This window comes from Panthera onca, chromosome X (genome assembly GCF_046562875.1).
Source record: "Panthera onca isolate mPanOnc1 chromosome X, mPanOnc1 haplotype 2, whole genome shotgun sequence".
Classification (NCBI taxonomy): Eukaryota; Metazoa; Chordata; class Mammalia; order Carnivora; family Felidae; genus Panthera; species Panthera onca.
Window position 1 is genome coordinate 103,012,826 of NC_138357.1, and position 19,790 is coordinate 103,032,615.

A 19,790-nucleotide genomic window follows, 5' to 3' on the forward strand; every position below is an offset into this window, starting at 1 on the left:
GTCCGAAGCAGGCTCCAGTCTCCGAGCTGTCAGCACAGAGCCCGACGCGGGGCTCGATCTCAAGCCGTGAGATCGTGACCGGAGCCGAAGTCGGTTGATTCCCCAACCGACTGAGCCACCCAGATGCCCCAAGTCCATTTAAATATCTGCCACCTTCCTGTAGGAGAAGGGGTGCCGGGTGGGCGAGACTGTCTTGTTTTGGCTTCTTTGGAAAATGATGCAAATGGAAATGCAGTATTCGTTTACTTCCTCCTGCATGCCAAACATTCAGGCCGGAACTGTACCAAAAATGATCATACTGCCTCCCAATTGTATGCTTCACTCGTGGTCCCCTGAATGAGTTGGATTACGTTTCTTCGGGGATACCGAGTTGGTAGGAAGACGCAAAGACCACAGCGCTAATTTATCTGTTGGAATAATCTTTGGCCATCCAGCTCTTTCCACTCATTAATTTTATGAGGTCATTATCATTCTTCCTACCTAATAGATAAACACACTAAAACTTTGAGCCTTTACCAAAAAGTCTCATTTTTTTTTCCCCCAAGTCTCATTTCCAAGCCATTGGAAAGCCAGACTGGAATAGTCCTTGTTTTAAATCCTAGACCTCAGTTGAGTCAGAGATAGCAGGACTTTTGAAGCATGATCAAACGGCAGAAACCAGCTGTAAAGCCGAAATGAAAAATGCAAAACAAAAAATGGAAATGAAAGGGCCTAATGGTTTAGCTCTTAGAATATTTTCCAAGTTTTCCCTTGACTTTTTTTTTTTTTAATTTTTTTTTTTTTAACGTTTATTTATTTTTGAGACAGAGAGAGACAGAGCATGAACGGGGGAGGGGCAGAGAGAGAGGGAGACACAGAATCGGAAGCAGGCTCCAGGCTCTGAGCCATCAGCCCAGAGCCCGATACAGGGCTCGAACTCACGGACCGCGAGATCGTGACCTGAGCTGAAGTCGGACGCCTAACCGACTGAGCCACCCAGGCGCCCCAATTTTCCCTTGACTTTAAATGCTGAGGTGTTGTGCACTATTTTTGCAAGACCGTTGTCCAATGTGTGTAGATTTCTGACTTGAGCTGTCGTTCCTCTTTTCTGGCATTTGACACCTTCTAACATCCACCTTCCCCTGAACTGGAAGTAAAAATCTTACAACAGAAATATTTACCAAAGTCCAGAAGAATTCCCAGGCTAAACAAAGGGGCAAACCGCCCCCCCCCCCCGTTACTTGTTTTGTGCCTCAAAATAAAAGCTATAAATGGGCCGTCCCTTCAGTAGCTGGTGATTGAACTTGAGAAGGTAGATAGGTTGATATTTGCCCTTCTTCCGTCAGTTTCTAGATTTCTCTATTTTTAGGCTAGCACCAGCCCTGGATAAAATAATTCAAGTCATGAAGAGGAATGTTCAGTTCAGCGTTTTTATCCTTCTGAAGTGTGCTTTCTACCAGCTGCCATGGAAACATTGTGCAACTCGTTTCTTGGATAGTCTCACCCCTCTTGAGTTCCGGTTACTGAGCGCTGGTGAGCTCATTACAACTTGGATCCAAGTCCTGGAAAGGCAGCTCCCGGGGAAGGTGGAGGCCAGCCTCCCTCCCGCGGGGGACAGGGGTGGGGAAGGGGGCGGGGGGGAGTTTAGGTTTATTGGGCATGCATACTTCAGCTACCAGGTCAGCTCCAGCCTCAGCCCGGGACCGTGTCACGTTGTCCGCAGCTGTCCCACGTCTTGAGGTTTCTGTGTGCATCCTACACGCCTTCCCAAGGCTGGAGACTCAATGCCTCCAGCTGTAAGCCAGAGGGAGCGGTGCTGCAGATTCCTAGCAACACGGGCAGACTCAAACAACACAGATGGTGATCTCTCTTGAGTAGGGCTTTCAGGGCAGTGGGTGGGGGGTCCGCTGAAAGGGTGTCCGAGAGGATAAACTGGAGGCAGAATGCCATAGTCAGGAGGATTTGGAAGGGAACCCAGTTTGAACTGCTTTGGGGACGCTGCGAGAGCTGCTAGAGGAGGAATGTACCAGAGGCCTGTCTCGGAGAGTATTCCGTAGTGAACCGCACCCTGAAAGAATCAGATCACCCTTGCCTCTCCCGCTTGGATGTAGCTTCTGGTGGAATTTGCCAGTTCTTGAAATAAACTGCGAAACACGGCTGAAGCTTCTGACCTCCTTTAGATCATTTGTTCTGAATTCTGAATGGAACCAAGAAAATTAGCAAAGGGGTAGAATTGGTCGTGGGAGAAGGATCTGTTTTAGGAAAGAAGGAAGATGGTAGACGAGGCCGATGAGTCCAGGGGGAGTCGTAAAGGAGGCTTAGGAAGGAAGAGAAAAACCAGAGAAAGTTTCGCCACTGCCTTCTGCCCAGACGTTTGATCGACGCAGTCGACGCCCGACACTTGTGTGCAAGTCAGTGAATGAAAGGAAATTTGGAGTTGGAGGCCTGTTCCTTGGAAAGTGCTACGGGATGGTGGTACAGGAGGAGTAGTGTGTGCTTGACAAGAAGGGCGTCCCCGTGTTTCCATGTGGCTCATTTTACAAAAGAGCCAAAGAGGCTCGTTCATGAGCGTGTGAAGGAAGTCTGGGCCGCCGCGTGTGGGGAAAGCGTGATCATGCTGCTGGTGTTACACCCTTGTCGAGGGGAGGCCGGGAATGAGCGTCTTGTGGCTTAGTGCCCCAAGACGTGCGTTGGCTGAGACCACCCAAAAAGGTAAGCAGAGAGAGATCACGAAGGGCAGAAGGGGGGGGGGGGGGCCTAGGTGAATCAAGTTGTCCTGAGCAGAGAACAAGCTTTGGAGAGAAAAGTGAATTCACTTGGAGGAGAGGGAATCCGTACCAATCGCCTTTGAGGGAGAACGCGTTTAGACCCTTTTAATACATTGCGTACTTTTTACTGGTGTTCATCATAAACAAGAGACCCGCAGATAGATCCCAGGGGTGAATTGTTGGGTTCATTGGTCATAGTTGTCATCGTATATTCTCCTAAAAGTCCACAAAGTGGAACTTGAGAAAGGAAGAACAAAAGACAACACATACTTGACCTTTAACAACACCAAACAATAGATTTCATTAAAATGTACGATTAGAGTAATCGATCACCTGGGGATCTTGTTCAACGTGTTGATTCTGATCCGTGGATCTGGGTGGGGCCAAAGATTCTGCATTTCCGACAAGCTCCGGGTCGTGCTGTTGACCCTCGAATGACGCTTTGGACAACTAGGACCTACCTACCAGTGTATAACGAAGGCACGTCTCCGAACAGGCTCTGTCACAAAAGAACATTGCTTAACCACGGGGCGGAAACCAGTCTCACTAAAGCGTATGCAAAAGGCACCGTTAAGTCCCAGCCCTGCCTTTTTGCGTGCTCGGCGAGAGAGCCTCGCCGTGCCTGGCCACAGCCCTCGGACACAGCGGGTCTCCAAGTGTGGTCCTGGGACCAGCAGCGTCAGAATCTCCTGGAAAGTGGTTAGAGATGCGTACTGTCAGTCCCTCCCCGGATCTACAGAGTAAGAAAATCTGGGAGCCGGGCCCCGGGAAGTGGTACTTTGAAAGCCTCCCTCCCCCGGTAATTGTGATGCGGGCTCAAGTTGGAGAACCACTGCTCCGGCAGCCGGCTTCTGTTGACTGTCCGATGGAATTCGCGCCACCAGCAATTCAGTGACCGGCAGGTGGACCTTTTGGAATCCGGCCTAGGGCACCATTTCTCTGGGTGGAGAGCCTGCTAGATTCTTCTCGGAGCCCGATAACGGAAGGGCGGCCAGTGTTTCGAAACCTGTTCCAGCGGTCCTCATGTTTCGCAAACCGCTAACGTCACCAGCACAGACCTATCTAGCGTTAATTTGGATAATTAATGAATCCCCCGGTGTGATGGGAGCTAAATATAGCTGAAGTACTTGGAGTGGCCACCTCCGGGGTGAGGCTTTTTGATGAATTGCTAGCCACCCACCCCTAGAGTGTGCATTCCTGACTCAAGACGGCTGAGCGCCTCTGCGTCGTAGCGTAAGCTAACACGTACGTACGTCATGCTGCACTGGCCACGTGAGGGTTTTCTTTAAACTCGGCGCACTTCAGGACTACGCCACAGTCTCTTTATTCGCTCTCCTGTTGCTTTGTTGCCAAGATTTTAGCTACTGTGGTTAAAGCTACTGCCGTGGACATGCAGGTACACATCTTTTTGTGGACATGCTTTTCTTTCTTTTCGGTAAATCTCCAGGAGTGGAATATCTGGGTCATAAGAGAGATGTGTGTTCAGTTTCATGGGAAACCACTCAACCGGTTTCCCGAGGTGGTTGAACTATCTTCCATTCCCACCAGCAGCGTGTGAAGAGGTCCACTCGCTCCGTATCCTCGCCAGTATGCGTATCCTGGATACGTATACGTATCCAGGATACGTATACGTATCCTGGATACGTATATGTATACATATCCTGGATAGCATACTGTCATTCGTGTTGATATTTATGCTGAATATTTTAAACATCTTTTTTTTTTTTTTTTTTTAATGTTTTATTTTACTGAGAGACAGAACATGAGAGGGGGAGACTCAGAATCCGAAGCAGGCTCCAGGCTCTGAGCTGTCAGCCCAGAGCCCGACGCGGGGCTCGCACTCACGAACCGTGAGCTCCTAACCCGAGCCAAAGTCGGACGCCCAACCGACTGAACCACCCAGGCGCCCCGTCTGCCGAATATTTTAAAGTAAATTACGGACATCGTTTTTCTTCTCTCTCATGTCAATTCAGGTTTTTCCGTTTGGTCTCTGCAAAGGCCGTGAAGCTGATAATGTTGACCCAGGCGACTCGGGTGTGCGTTACATTATTTCCCTCTCCTAACCCCCAAGTAGAATTGGTGTCATGGGTGCCACTCGATTGTCTGGTTTTTTTTTTTTTTTCCTTCCTTCATTCTTTTGTTCGTTTGTTCCTCCATTCGGTCAACAGTTCACTAGCTGCAGGAGACCTGCTTTTTCAGAAAGCGGTTGTATATTAAGTCCCTGGGAGAGATGACAGAAGTAGGAGAGAGAGTCCTTGTCTCTGTGAAACCTACCTACACAGAAATGGTAGCAAAGAAATACAGCCCAGTTTAGTGCAAGGCTTGCACACCTTCGAGTAAGGGCATTATCTGAGTAAAGCCTCCTGCTGGGGAAGGTGAGTTGGGCCCGATAGACCGTCAGCCTCCATCACTGAGATGTTAACCTGTGCTGACTATTAGAATGATGGCTCCTCAGAGTATAAACTAAATGTTTACTTTAGTCCCAGTTATCTTGGAAAATGCATCTCAAACTCACACACACTAAGAAATTCTCGAAAGGTTAACAGTGCGTATCTTTGGGTAAGGGGATTATCAGTGATTTGCTTACTTGATTGTAAATTTTTCTTTAATGTCCAAGTTGTCCACAGTGAGCATGTGTAACTTTGATCATCAGAAGAAAGTATGATATTAAATGGGTGATGGGGATTAAGCAGGGCTCTTGCTGTGAAGGGCCCTGGGTCGTGTATATGAGCTATGAATCACCATGTTCCACACCCGAAACTGATCTTGCGCTGTTTGTTAACTAACTGGAATTCAGATAAAAACTTGGACAAAAAATCATCATATAAATAAACCCAGTATTCATCCTTTCAAGCCTGAAGCTCTCCCACTGTGATTTTTAAATTCTACAAACATACTTTTCATTTACCCGAGATCTTTGTCTTAAACTTCTATCTTTTTTAGAAGGTCTCCTGTATTGTCATTAATGAAATGTTGTTTTAATTATTACCGTGAAAACAAAGTCACCTATACTTAAAAAAATTTTTATTTTTGAGAGACAGAGATAGCATGAGCAGGGGAGGGGGCGTGAGAGAGAGAGAGGGAGATACAGAATCCGAAGCAGGCTCCAGGCTCTGAGCTGTCAGCACAGAGCCCGACGTGGGGCTCGAACCCACGAGCCGTGAGATCATGACCTGAGCCCAAATCGGACACTCAACTGACTGAGCCACCCAGGCGCCCCGATACGCTTCTGAAGAAAAAAAAAAAAAACTCAAAAAAGTATTGCATCGCCCCTTGATTGTTTGCTAAGTTCTAATAGCTATTTCAAAAATAGATTGCTTGTCGTCTTTTAATTGTGTAGCCAAGATCCACTCCAGTAGAACCGAGGTTATAGTCCAGAAGAAAAAGACTCCCTGTGTGTCTGTTCCCTTTTAGGAATAAGGACTACATGAATGAATGAATGCCCTCCGGGGGCTCTGCCACTGGAGTCCTTCACAGAACTTAGCTTTCCTGATTGTCAGACAGCAAAAAGACATTTTTGGGGTTTTTTTTGCTTTTCTCGCGTTGACGGAAGTTTTAAAAATGTCTTTTCAATGTTTTTATTCAGTAAACACATTATTCAGTGTGTGAGCAGGGGAGGGGCAGAGAGAGAGGGAGACACAGAATCAGAAGCAGGCTCCAGGCTCTCAGCTCTCCGCACAGAGCCCAACTTGGGGCTTGTACCTCCCCCACCCACAAGAGATCATGGTCAAAGTTGGACGCTTAACCGACTGAGCCACCCAGGCACCGCGCTAGAATTTTTAAATTTGGGGGATATACAAAAGATTTTTTTCTCTGTGTTACTGTTGTTGTTTCCGAAACATTGGGAGCTTTTGTGCTTTCTGATGAAATAACAAAACGCTCTCTCTTTTGTCTCTTTTTTTCCCCAGCTGACCTGAATAATGTCAGGTTCTCAGCTTATAGGACCGCCATGAAACTCCGAAGACTGCAGAAGGCCCTTTGCTGTGAGTATTAACCAGTGCTTGGAACACTTGACGTTCGTCTTGGCTTTAAAAAAAAAAAAAAAAAAAGTGGGACCAGGGGTATTTTCACTTGCAGAGGGGGAGAAATAGCTATCACACGTCCAGCTGCAACATAGATTTCCCTTTAGTAAGGTGTCTGTGGCCTAATGTGCCCCTAGACTACTTTGTGATATTATCTAGAGTCTCTCCTGTGTCACCGTTCCTTGATTAGACAAGGTGTTTGTACGTTCTGGTCCCAGCTAGTGACACTGGCATCCAGGGTTACCTTTCCGAACCTTGAAGTCTCTCTCCCTCTTCTGCCTTTGTTTCTCCTTCTTCTAAATGGTATGTCGTAGTAGAAGGTCGATACCTGCATTAGCCCCGCCGCATTTTGTAGGTGTGAGTAGATTATTAGCTTGACTGCTAATGTTCCGATGAATGATGTGATGATAAAGACCCAGATGATGGGCTAGTTTCTCTGCTTCTGCTGAGTATCCCAAGTCCGTGGGGAAATCGTGGCCTGTCATACGGCTCTGTGTCTTCGTCTCCTAGTTTATTTATACCTCTCCGCTGTCATCAAGGTGAGGTAGAATATATTGTTGGAGGGCCCGTGTGCACTGATGATAGAACCATGGGAGAGACAGGCACGGGCCCTACCTGGATGGCACTCGTAGCCTAATGAGGGAGACCCAGGGGATCCATGAGAGTCTGGAGACATAGGTGGATGAATAGAAGATCGTCGAGGAGGGGCACAACTGGTAAAAGAAAAAAAACAAAACAAAACCGCGCGGTCCCGTTTCTAGTTGCACACTTGATGGGCACCTTGAGGAATAGTGAAGAGACGGTTTCAAAGTCCTGTCTTTCGTTATGTGACAGTAGACTCGGGGTACTGTGAGAACAGCTAGTTGTGGGGGTGAGCTTTTGCTTGAGGAAATGGTGGCTAAGCTCTGGGAGTCCGGAAGGATTAGTCCCGCTCGCTCTAGGAGTGTTCGAGTTGGAAGGAGTAGCGTGTGCTGCTGTATTCAGGAACTGAACACACTGGAGCCTGGCTGAAGCCTAGAGTCCCAGGAAGGGGCTATGGTGAAACATTCGGCCGGAGACACAGGTGGGGGGCAGATGGTGAAAGGCTTTTGAAACTTATGTGGAGCTTAGAGGTCAGTGGGGAGCCACGCAAGTGGGGATGACACGGTGGGATTTTCATTTAGAAAAGGTCATCTTGCCTGCGCAGTCGAGTATGGGTCGACCGAGAGGGTCGTGCACCTGACCAGAGAGACTGGTTGAGCAGTTGTGGTGCTCTAAACTGGCAACGTGGTCTGGGGCGCCTGGGTGGCTCAGTCGGTTAGGCGTCCGACTTCAGCTCAGGTCACGATCTCGCGGTCCATGAGTTCGAGCCCCGCGCGGGGCTCTGGGCTGACGGCTCGGAGCCTGGAGCCTGCTTCGGATTCTGTGTCTCCCTCTCTCGCTGCCCCTCCCCTGCTCAAGCTCTGTCTCCCTCTGTCTCAAAAATAAATAAAAACGTTAAAAAAAAAAAAAATTTACACTGGCAACATGGTGGCCCGAATGGATGCTGGAGTAATGGAGAGAAGTGGAGACAATGGAGAAAATACTTAAGAGGTGAACGTGACAGGCCTTCGTGATGTACTTAATCAGGTGCGTGAAGGGGACCCAAGGAAGCTGCTAGGTGCTCGCTTGGGCGAACGGTGGCCCTGCCCGGTGAAGGGGGTGGGGGTAAAAGCTGTGCTACTCAGCAGAAATAGACAAATAATATTTAGGACTCATCAGCCTGCAGATGTTTAGGGAGAGTGTGTAGATGGAGAAGAAAAGAGTATTTACGACAGGGGACGAACAGTGTGCAGAGGGGACTGCAGAGGCGAGGCCCGCGGGGGAGAAGGAAGATCCCAAGAGTGAGAGGGCCGTGTATGGTGTGGAGGAAAGAAGTGGCCGGCTCCTGGGGGGCCGATGTCGATGGGAGGCCAGCATGGGGTTGGCACGAGTGCCCCGCGGATTTTGCAACAAGGGGTCGGTTGCTCCAGGGAGGTTGTTAGAAGCGTGGGGGAGGTGGTGAAGTGGTCTCAAAAGTACGCGCAAAGGGGACGAAATGATGGTTGTCACGGCCCGTTCTTGGAGACGCTTACTTTGAAGGAGATAGGACGAGGGGTGGTAGTTAGCTGGTCCGGACAGAGTACACGAAGTGGATGTACTGGGAAGTTGAGAGACACTTGAGTCTAGTTACATATGTATTTATTTTGAGAGAGAGAGAGAGAGAGAGAGGGAGAGAGAGAGAGAGAGAGAGAGAGAGAGAGAGAGGGCGAGAGCGTCCCCAGGAGGCTCTGCACGGTCCATGCGGAGCCCAGCATGGAGCTCGATCTCACAAACTACGAGATCATGACCGGAGAAGAGTTGGAGGCTTAACCAGTTGAGCCACCCGGGTGCCCCAGAGTCCACTTCACTGAGGAGGAGAGGCGAGGATGAGATAAGAAACAATGGGAGTTCTGGGAGCCTAGGGGAGGTAACGTGGGATCCAAGAGAAGGAATGGGCACCTCTCTGCTGCTGTAATGGGGGGCGGCGAGGAAGGGATCTGTGCAGGTCCGGGTAGCTAAGGAGACCCAGCAGGGGGGGAAGCTGTGGGAAGCCACGTAGAGGTTTGTTTTCTGCGGGAAGACCGACTTCCCTGCTGCGATGGGGAGCCGAAGGCGAGAGGGTTGTGGGTGGGTTCCCGGTTCTGGAGCATTGGCGAGAAGGGGCCCAATGTGAGCAGCAGCATTAGGAGCCCAGTCTGCTCAGTGTTCTGCCCCGGTACCCGTCCGCACGGCTGTGGCCTTTGTCCGGGCTCACTCAGTACTCGGGGGCCGGGTGGGTCCAGCCCAGGTGGGCAGAGGACATCTGGGCAAGAGCAGTGAGGATTTGGGCAAAAGAACGATTCAGTGGTTGAAGGGATGTCTGTCGAGGCCACGTTGGGGCAGAGGAGCCGTGAATTCACGTGCAAGCTGGTCATCGGGAGGGAGAAGGATCGAGAGGCTGACCGTTGGGGGAGCTCGAGGAAGAGCTGGTGTGGAAGTCCCTGGAAGGCCGAGAGGCTGTGGTCGGAGAGGAGCATAGCTAAACACTGTGGAACAAGTCCAGGTGACTAGGTCCAGGCTGTGACCGCCAGAGTGGGTGGAGTACATGTGAACTTGCATGGAGATGAAACAGGAACGCAGGGAGGTGAGGCAAGAAGGGCCGACACGTCAGCCCCGCCCATGTTGGGGTCTTCCGGAGGGGGGCCAGGACTGGGGAAGAGAGAGCTGTGAACCTGGGCTGCTGAGTCTTCAGAAATGAAGGCGCCTGACCCTGGGGTCTGCAGAGGCTCTAGCAGGCGGTCCAGGAGCGTCGCTGGTGTGTGGCTTGGTCCCCAGAGATGAGGAAGAACTGTCCCAGAAGTGAATTCCCCTGGCAGGAGAGCGTCTGTGTTCCTCTTTATCTGGGCCTCTCCGGTGCTTAGCACGAAGCCTGGCACACAGTACGATTCAAGATGTTTTTTCCTGGAATGGATGCATGAACAGAAGTAAATTGACGCTCCCATTTCCTTGTAGCTTATAGTCTGAAGCTGTCACTTTTCAGCTACATAGCTGCCAAGTTTAAGTGGTTTTTTAAAGGGCTCCCCAGGCCTGGGATTTCCTCTGGGACCTGTTAATGTACCATAGCTGGAAAGAGGTAATGCTTTCCATTGGTAAAGGGATAATTATGAACCTGTTACTCTAAAGGTTTTATAGTATATAGTATATTTCTGGGAGGTCCTAAAAGTCACACTCTGAAAAGGCCCCACAATAGACGAGATGGGAAACCTCATTCTGACCGTCTCTTTCCGTGACGTCGCTTCGTACCTCGGATTTAGGCAGTCTGCGCTTCTCCTGTTAAATCATGATTCTCTTTGCAAATATGTCCCATTTTCTGTCACTTCAACATATGTCAGAATTTCCAATAAATGTTGGGAAAGTGGGGGAATTTGATACTAGAAAAAAGTCCGGCCGCTTGAGGTTATAACCTCGTAGTGAAGTTAAGCTCCGAGTGTCGGATGTGGACTTTCCGCTTGTAAACAGATTTGAAACTCTCAGCCTGTCCTTTCTGAGCGCGACTTTTGTCCTCTTTGAAAAAGGTTGCGGGATAGCCCAACGAGGGTGTATTTATCTCAGTTAAGTGCTGGATTCTCATACGTGGCTGGAAGGTTCCACGTGTGGTAGGACTACAGAAGGAAGAGAGTGCCTCTCCCTTCCCTGTTGAAAACCTCTGTGGTCACAGTACTTAACTAACTGTTCAGTAGATGATTTAAGAATTTCCTCTTCACTCGCTGTTTGCTTAGGTTTATCTTCCTACCGTGCTGTCATCTCTGTGCCTGGAAAGCCACGAGAAAGGGCTACTGTCTGCGGAACAGGCAAATAAAACTTGTCCTGGCTAGCTTTTCCAACCAGAGGTCGCTTCTGCCAACTTTTGCTCTAATGAAAATTAATGGTGTTATCTCAGGGATCTCCTGATGCCAGTGACGAGTTGAAATTACTGATGCCTTAGGAAATAGGCAGTGCTACCTCCATTAAAGCACTTGGTCTTAGATGTTTTTTCACTTTATTATCAAAGCGCCAATATTGCAGAAACCCGAATAACACACTTGTATCCACCATAGAGCATTTGCTGTTTAAGTTGGGAGCTTCACCATCGGCGTATAGTGTCCCCAGTTTGTAATCGGTTTAATGTTGCATGACTCCATAGTGCCTTTCGACGCACTGTGAATGAAAATGAAACTCGAAGGAAAGGCAGAGACAAAGAGAAAATCTTGGTAAGAGGGACTTATAAGCTGGTTCATACGGCCGATACCCACCCCCCCGAAAGTTGGGAAGAAGATCATCCAAGCTTCTTCTCAGTCTTTTGTTCTCGTGACATCCTTTAGGTGTGTGGTTTCTAAAATTAAAAATATAGCCAACTTCTGAGAGCAGAAAGAAAACAAGGCGCTTAACAAAGCACACGTATTAGTTGATTAGCGTGTGGTGGGTTGGAGAGAGCCCAGACCATAAGGCTAAATATACTGCAGTTGATAAATGTGACAAATATTCTGCAAACAAGAAATCGAGAACAATTTGCTTCTGTTCGGCAACTGAATCACGTAGTGGAGAGATTTTGTACAGCCTGGAGTTGTCTGAATCAAGTCACAGCTGCCAGACTCAGCCTCGCCACGATGAAGCAGGTGAAAGATTTTGCTCCCTTCTTGGTGGATGCGCCTCACCTTTGGAGAGGGCACCCTGGGTGGCCTGCGACAGGGTTCAGTTGCTAACAAAGACGCCCAGGATCCATGAGAGCGTAGCTTACCCACCCTTATCCACATGGGTTAGAGGCCAGGTCTCTGTTATTTCAGGATTCAAAACAATCTTGAGGACTGGAGCCAAGCTCATTTTCTCCGCTTATGTGGTTTCACAGATCCTGGTGCCCCCAAAGAGGGCTCCTTTAACAGGACTCCCCTCTCTCTCTCCCTCTCTCTCTTTCCTCGCTCACAGGGGAGATACCATAGTCCTATTCAGCGTGTTCCGATACCCGTGAGGTGCACGCTAGGGGAAGAGTGGTTGGCCCGAGTGGTGGTGCTGAGGGTGGTTTTGTTTCCGTTCATGGTATTAGTAGGCTGGCCATCCTTCACCTTCCTTCTGGATCTGTGTGCCCACCAAGTACTCTCTTTGCACTGGGAGGTCTTTTCCATCCGTTCTTTTCCCGTTCCAAGCAGATTGTCTCTGGCTGGGTATTCCTTGCCCAGTTCCCAATTCTCCTTTCATTCTCTCTTATTTCATGTGGTCCCATGCTCTTTGGTCCATTGTTGTCATCGTGTACTGACATCTGTACTCTAAGTAGGAAATGAATGCAAGATGCAAAAAATACCGAGTCACCCAGGCTAACATCATATGAATAGTGGTCACTCCTAAATAGATGTTGGTGGGCATATGTCCCAGAAATCTCTGTTACTGTCCACCTCAGATTCCTGGCTTTTCATCACAGGGAAGCAGGCCCATCAATTTAAACTAATATTCCTCAGCGATCAGAGTGTCCCTCTGCCCGATTGTGGCTTTTCTCACATACTAATGGGTCAAATAGCTATTGTTTTTTACGTGTAATATTGTGACAGATGAGACATGGAGCATATAAACCTTCTACCATAGAGCGACTACCTTTCTTAATTAAACCTTTACCATCGCAATGACCACACAGTGTTCTTTCAGGTTATTATAAATCAGCGTTCCCCAGATTTGACTGGGTAAATATTCCCCTAGGATACTTTTCAACACAGGTCTTTAATAACCGATGTGTCCTGTGAAATGAGAACCAAAAGACATAGCCATTTTAATAGTGCTCCGTAGACTCATGGTCGCAGTCAGAATCCAGGGTGTTCGATAGATTGGCCAGCTGTCCTGTTCACTTCTTGACTTTTTTTTTTTTTCCTACTCCAGATTCTTTAGAGAGTTGACTCATACCTAAGGGAGCGTATTTTAAGCCTCTTTCTAGGCACCAACATTATGTTAGATTTTCCCTTTTTAACCCCCACGGTGTGGCTTTGTTCCTCTCGGCACCAGCGTGCCCTTTCTTCAGCATCATTAATTTTAGTCCAGACCTTCCACCCCCACACGGTGTGTGTCCCTTGGGTTCAGCCACTTGGCTAGTCCGTGTTGAGCTGGTGGCAAGATATGGCGTGCCCGGGCTGCCCCTTCAATCTCTTCCCAGGGGTAAAGGGTCAGAGTGGGTGAGTACAGGAAAAGGGGGTTACCCTGTTTCTAGGCAACGAAACATTTGTGACGGTCAGCCCCAATTAGTTGAGGGGTGGGGAAGGAGTGATCCCTTCCGTCAGTCCCCGTGCAATTCTCAACTCAACTCAACGTTCCAAGTAATAGCCATAATATCCTCTTGCAGAATTTATCAGCCTTTGAGACCCTTAATTGTAGCCCCAGTTCAGGGACTGCTGGGGATGGCATTGAAAAAGAAAATGTGGTGAATTAGGGAATACCTGTGGGTGTTCCCCACTTGAATTATCTTTTTAAGGGCCAGTGGTCTCACGGGTGTAGCCCATTTATCAAAGTGCGCGTTGCCCACGTTCCTTTGGTTACGTCTCCACCTGCAGGCCAGTGAGAGTGAAGCTCACTGGAAGGCGGTTCTGAACTTCCCTGAGCTTTGCTAATGCTTCCAAGGAACCGAATCTGGAGCAGACCTGCTGTGGCCTTGAGCTCTTCTTCTCTGATCCCTTCTCTGAGCTCCTGAGGTTCAGGTTCTGTCACGTCTAGATTGCACTGGAAAGTTCTAACGTCGGTAGCCAGTTTCAAAGCCGGTGCTGCTTGCGATCAAGGGTAGCTTGGCCACCATCATCAACAGTTCGTTTTCGTCCCTTTTTTTCACAATCATCTTTTGTTTTTGGGTTTTTTTTTTTCTTTTTCAGTAATCCTGTAGCCATAGTTTGAGCTAAGGGTGAGTTGGGGGGGGGGGGTCTTCTAAACAATCTGACTTCTGACGCTGATCGCACTGGGAGTGGCAGTTGGGGCTCAGTTGCTCAGCAGACTCACGGAACCCACATGACAGGGCTTCAGAATTTACAGTTCACCACTGGAAAAGGCTACAACATGCAGGATATGCATCAAAACCACAGGCTGCCTCACAGCAGAGGGCCCGGGGAGGCCAGGTGTGAGCTCCAGGTGCCCTCTCTGTAAAGGTGGTACCGGGACGCCCTTTGTCTCTTGCATCGAGAACCACCCCTGTGCGCCCAGACCACTTGGGAAACCAGGGAGCGCATAGCGGAATCTCACACAGGGTTTCGAGAAGCCTTCTGGTAATCGGAGCCGATTCTTCCCACATAGCCAGTCCCCAAACCAGATAAAAATGGTCAGGGTGACGTCGAGCAATGAACCGTAACGATGACGTGTAACCCACGGCTGCACGTCAACGCAGTAAGGCGCTTCTTTTCATCACTTTGATCAAGGCTCTGCATCGTGTCGCTCTTTGAGCAGAACAGCAACAAAAAAACATGTTATGCCAACGCCAGGGCCTCTGAAATTAACCCTCACAGCACAGATAACCACATCAAAGTGCAGTGACTTTCTTGCTGGGCAGCGATGTGCTTGCAGAGTCCTTCAGCCCGAAGCGTCAGCTGCTTCTAGAAGGGCGTGATGTCAGCAACAGCCTCCTCTTCCCCCAGGTGCCTCGTGCCGGGGTGAGAGCCGGCAGACACACAGCGGTTATCCCACCATTACCTGCCTCTGTTTCTGTCTCTGCACAAGTTAGGTTACAGGATGGTTTATACACTAGCACAGAGTCTCAGGGGCGACCCGTGGAATGAGCTGGGGGTAATGTGGGCACCGTGGGACTTATTGTAACCAACTTTCTCGTGTTTCTTTTTTTCCCCATTGTTCTCACTGGTAGAGAATGTGGGATGGTTTCCTTTTTCTGTAAAGTCTAAACGGGCACCTTCTGCAGCCTCCCTTTCTGCTTTCTCTTTTTTATGTGTATTTATTTTTTTTGAGGCGGGGGAGGGGGAGTGCGCAAGCAGAGAAAGCGCGGAGAGAATCCCAATACAGGGCTCCGTCTCACGACCGCGATCATGAGCTGAAGTCACTTAACCAACTGAGCCACCCAGGCGCTCCTGTATTCTTCCATATGTTCCTCCATGTGTCCTGCTATCATACCCAGAGCAAGTCTTCTGATCTCTGATCTCCGTTTTCTCAACTGCAGAACGATTCTAAAGGCGCTTTCTAGTTTTCTGAGCCTATGGTTCAGTAAAAGGCAAAAAAAAAAAAAAAAAAAATCTGGCCTTCAGCTCCTCACTTGTGGCATTTGTAGAAAGGACTAGAGGTATTGAACCTAGAATGTTGAAAGGGCGATTCGTCACAACCAGAGCCTCAGGAACCATTAATGGGATCCTGTGCTTAGGCCCCCCTCACCCCTACCCCTGCTTCATTTTCTGCTTTTCCTACAGGGCAGAGAGGGTCCCGGAGAGCTGGTCCTGTCCCCACCACCCTCTCTCAACCCCACAGCCCTCATGCAGAAGGACACCACCAAATGGTCCCTTTTTCCTCAGTGGCGTCAAAACCTATAGCATCCTGTACTGTACAAATAATTTTTGAAAGAGTGGGTGTATTAGCACAGACTTGCATTTTGATATAGGTTTAAAATCCATTCCCTAGTTAAAAGGTACACGTATTCATCTCCCAATGGAAATTCCTAGTTTGAGGTAAAAGCGTAGTTTCACAGAATTGTGTCTGCCGGTTGTTTTTTGAGGCTTCTAGAAACAGTCAGTCATTATGTCTAATGTCTCATCAAATAATCTCCGTGTTTTCTTGAAGGCGGTCGTTTTGAACACCTAAGTGCATGTCTGTGTGGCAGTTAAATTGTCCCTATCGATTTTCTCACCTCTTTTCAAGCCCGTAGCCTTGGCTATGGATACCTAAATAGAAGCCTTGGAAAAAAATGTCCCATGAAAGTGGCGTTCTTTTGGATGTGTTTGTTTGGCGGAGATGTGTTCTCCGGTCTTCTGTGATGGATCGTTCTCATGTTGAGCCACATCTGGTTTCAGCAGAGCTCAGCACACAGTATTTCTCTCACTATGTCATCTCTGCTCCTGTTATTTCAGAGCAATTGCCTTGCTCCCCTCTGGAGCTGTTTATACTCCAGAGTTTCTGTTCTCTGTGTTACCCATTCACCTGTACAGAGATGAGAGGAGACTCGGTGAAAAGAAATTCATGCACTTTGGCTACTGGTCCGTTTGCTTCCGTCGCGCCAGGAAATTAGACGCTCGATACAAAAATGAGTCTCACGGTTCCCAGCTGTTAGTTCGTGTATCCTTGGGTAGAAGGCAAAACATTTATAATGATTAAGGCAGAGTCACAAGAAAATAGTAGAAAAACTCCAAACCACCCAGAGCTTCCTTCAGTTGACAGGGAATCCTGCTGAGAATATTGGTGTTTGGAAGAAATCCGTTCTTCTCTTTCGCTCATGGAAACGGTGAGCTGCCTCTCTCAATGTTCTCGCTCCCTGGCCTGTTGCATTTGCCCTCTGAGGAAGTCCAGCATGCGGAAGAGAGGATGAAAGCTGGAGTCTTTGCTCTCTGTCCCTCTCTCTAGTCTCCCTTGCGGTGTCGCCCGCTGGGCCTTCCCTCCTCGGGGCCTCCTGCCTGCTTGCATTATTAGTTTTTTAATTCTTGCTTCTTTTTCCTACCTGCCTCCCTCTCAAATCGAGTTATGTTCTTTTCTGCCACTTTAAATCAGGCCTCGGCTTCCACGTAAAGAGGTCATTTCTTTATCTCGAGAGTACTTTAACACAAAAGGAGCGGGGCCTTTGCTTTGTCAGGGTGAGGGCTAGTCCCTGGCCCGTGAGGCCGACTGCTTGGGAGCACAGAGCTTTACTGACTGCGAAGGAAGAGAAAATCCCCTCCTGCTTCTCCTACCAGGCCTCTTTCTTGCTTCCAGGGAAACTCCAGAGGTTACTGTTTTTCTTTCATAAAAGAGAAAAACGCACACCACGTAGGGTAGGATTTACCCCCAGTTTGTTTTCCTTAACATTTAATTAGAACCGCCCACAAATAGCTAGTAAAATGCACTCGGGCCCTTAAATGTGCGTCCACTGAGCCCTGGGCAAGCTCTTTACTGACTGGGATGGTCCGTGTTTATCTGCAATTACATTTACAATTGTATTGCCCCCTCCCCCTAGATGGGCGAGAGATGTACTTAATTACCATCGATTGTTTGCAAGGCATCTTCCCGTGACTCTTGGGAGGAAAGCTTGCGCTGTGCTGACGCTGGACAAGGTTGAGGTTTCTCTTTCGTTAAATTTTCGTCTTTCAGCATATGACTAAATACCACTTCTGACCAAGGGAAACCGCACCCCCCCCCAGCCCCCCATCTTAGGAAGTTCTTAGAGGACTTGAAAAGATACTGTAAAATAGAATTTGAAGGTGAAAGAAAGAAGTGAGCCTCGGTCGGGTCTACAAGCTGAAGAGATTGTACACTTAGTTCTCCTTTTGAAAAGTTTAGTCAAGTTGATGGTTTTTTCACCTAATACTAAAGTAGCCGACCGATTGTGAGGTGACCGATATTTCAAGGCAAAAATCGCTTAATGATTATAAATGTGTAGCTGGAAATAGAGTTTACACAACCCTAACCATACAGATTAATCAAACCGACCTTCTGTAATACAAATCCGAAACAGTATTGTCAGGAACTCTTTCGAAATCTCTAGTAAACTACAGATTCTCTCTTATACAGAATGTGCAAATGAGTCTGTTCCCATAGAACACTCTAGGTCCCCTTAACTCTCCAGTACCCCCATACTTCAGGAACAGAAACTTTCCCTACCCACCTTCTTCCCCCGGTGCCAGTGAGATTCGACCGTAATAACCTCAGATCACCACTACTCCAGTCATCAGACTTCGAGCTGGGCGGGGTGAAGATAAGCCATTTTGAAAGAGGGTAGGGTTCAGGTTAGGTGTTCACTCAAGGGTGCGAAATAACCTGAACAGGATTTTCAAAGGAAAGGGAAAAAGGAGGATTTCCCCCTCGGAATCACTTGTGATTTTATGTGGCTTTTGCAGTGGATCTCTTGAGCCTGTCAGCTGCATGCGATGCCTTGGACCAGCACAACCTCAAGCAAAATGACCAGCCCATGGACATCCTGCAGGTCATAAATTGTCTGACCACTATCTATGATCGCCTGGAACAAGAGCACAACAATCTGGTCAACGTCCCTCTCTGCGTGGATATGTGTCTCAATTGGCTGCTGAATGTCTATGACACGTACGTATGGCCAGTGTAATTAGCATCACAACAGGGGCCCCAGTCTGGAAATCCTGTCCTCAGGATGAAAGGTTCATGAAGCCCCGTGACCTAATGCTGTCCCTGTGATACATCAGGTTTGCGTTTGTTGAAGCTGAAACATATTTTGATGAACTGGGTCGGAAGAGCTAGAATGTGCGTGGCTCTCAGAAAACAAACAAAACCCGGAGACGCTCATTTTTCAAATAGTAGAATGAGTCAGTGTGTAGCCTTTTCTTGCCCGTGTAATTTGAATTCTTCCATCCACTTCGGGAGCGGCTCCCACTCACTGGCAGAAATGGATGTGCTCCTGGAGACGCTGACGCACCTGTCACCAGATCGGAATAGTGTTCGCTCACACCCCGGAGGTTTTTGCAGAACGCTGTGAATTGATGAGCCAAAAAAAATGAGAGCGAGCCCTTCATGGAGCAAACGGGGCTCCTCAAACTGAGGAGGCCTTATGACACTGTCCAGGTTTCCATTTGGCATCTCCAGTTGATCATTCTCTTAGAGAGGACTTGGTTTTCTTGTTGCTTTGGATTGCCCACATTGAGGTATCCCCGGTTCTAGTTTTTGTCTTGAGCTTAATGAAGACAGTTGACGAAGGCAGCCGGCAGAATTGGTCTTCATTTTGACCGAATTCTTCTTGGACCTCCCAGTGATTACATGCCTCATTTCACATGCAAACAAGGACATATTCCCCAGTTGGAAATCGGGGAAGGCTTTCCGAAAGGAGTTGCATATCAACTATTTTGCCTTTTGCTTTTGTCGTAGATTTTTGCCACTTCTGTGATTCAGACGTACACCTCTTTCTTTGTCGTTGTGATAAGGTAGTGCTTTTTGAATTCCAAGACCATCTGGCTGTGTAATTCTGATCATTATTTACCGAGCCCTTGAACATACCGGCTTTCGATTGTGGATTACACTTAAATCTGGCTCTGATAAGGGTTCGTACTCAGTTGTTCCCGCCCGTTTATTTTGGTACCGTGTTCTTTGTAGATGACATATGAATGGATTCTGAGTGTATATACGGTCCCTTCCACCTGCCTCAAAATTACTTGGGGACAGTTTTAACCGCTTGAAGACCTGAGTTAGAGTTCATGAAGTTTATTCATTAAAACTTTGATTTGCCTTTTTTAAAGAGGGGCACAAGGAGAAAATCTTCAAGCATGGTAATTGTGTTAACGCCTTAAGTTCCCGGATTTCTCTTCGGCCAAGGGTTTTAGGCAGCTATACCAGTGAAAAGTTGAGCATATTGTTCACC

At 48.2% G+C, this 19,790-nt stretch overlaps 1 protein-coding gene across 17 annotated transcripts in view; it reads left to right on the top strand.

Moving 5' to 3' along the window:
* DMD (dystrophin) overlaps window positions 1–19,790 on the top strand; it is a 2,113,538-nt gene that overhangs the window by 2,000,358 nt on the left and 93,390 nt on the right. For all 17 annotated transcript variants that reach the window (XM_081792827.1, XM_081792829.1, XM_081792824.1 and 14 more), the window contains 2 exons: window positions 6,656–6,730; window positions 18,307–18,508. In XM_081792827.1, coding sequence (XP_081648953.1) covers window positions 6,656–6,730; window positions 18,307–18,508 — 277 coding nt within the window. The remainder of the gene's footprint in view (window positions 1–6,655; window positions 6,731–18,306; window positions 18,509–19,790) is intronic.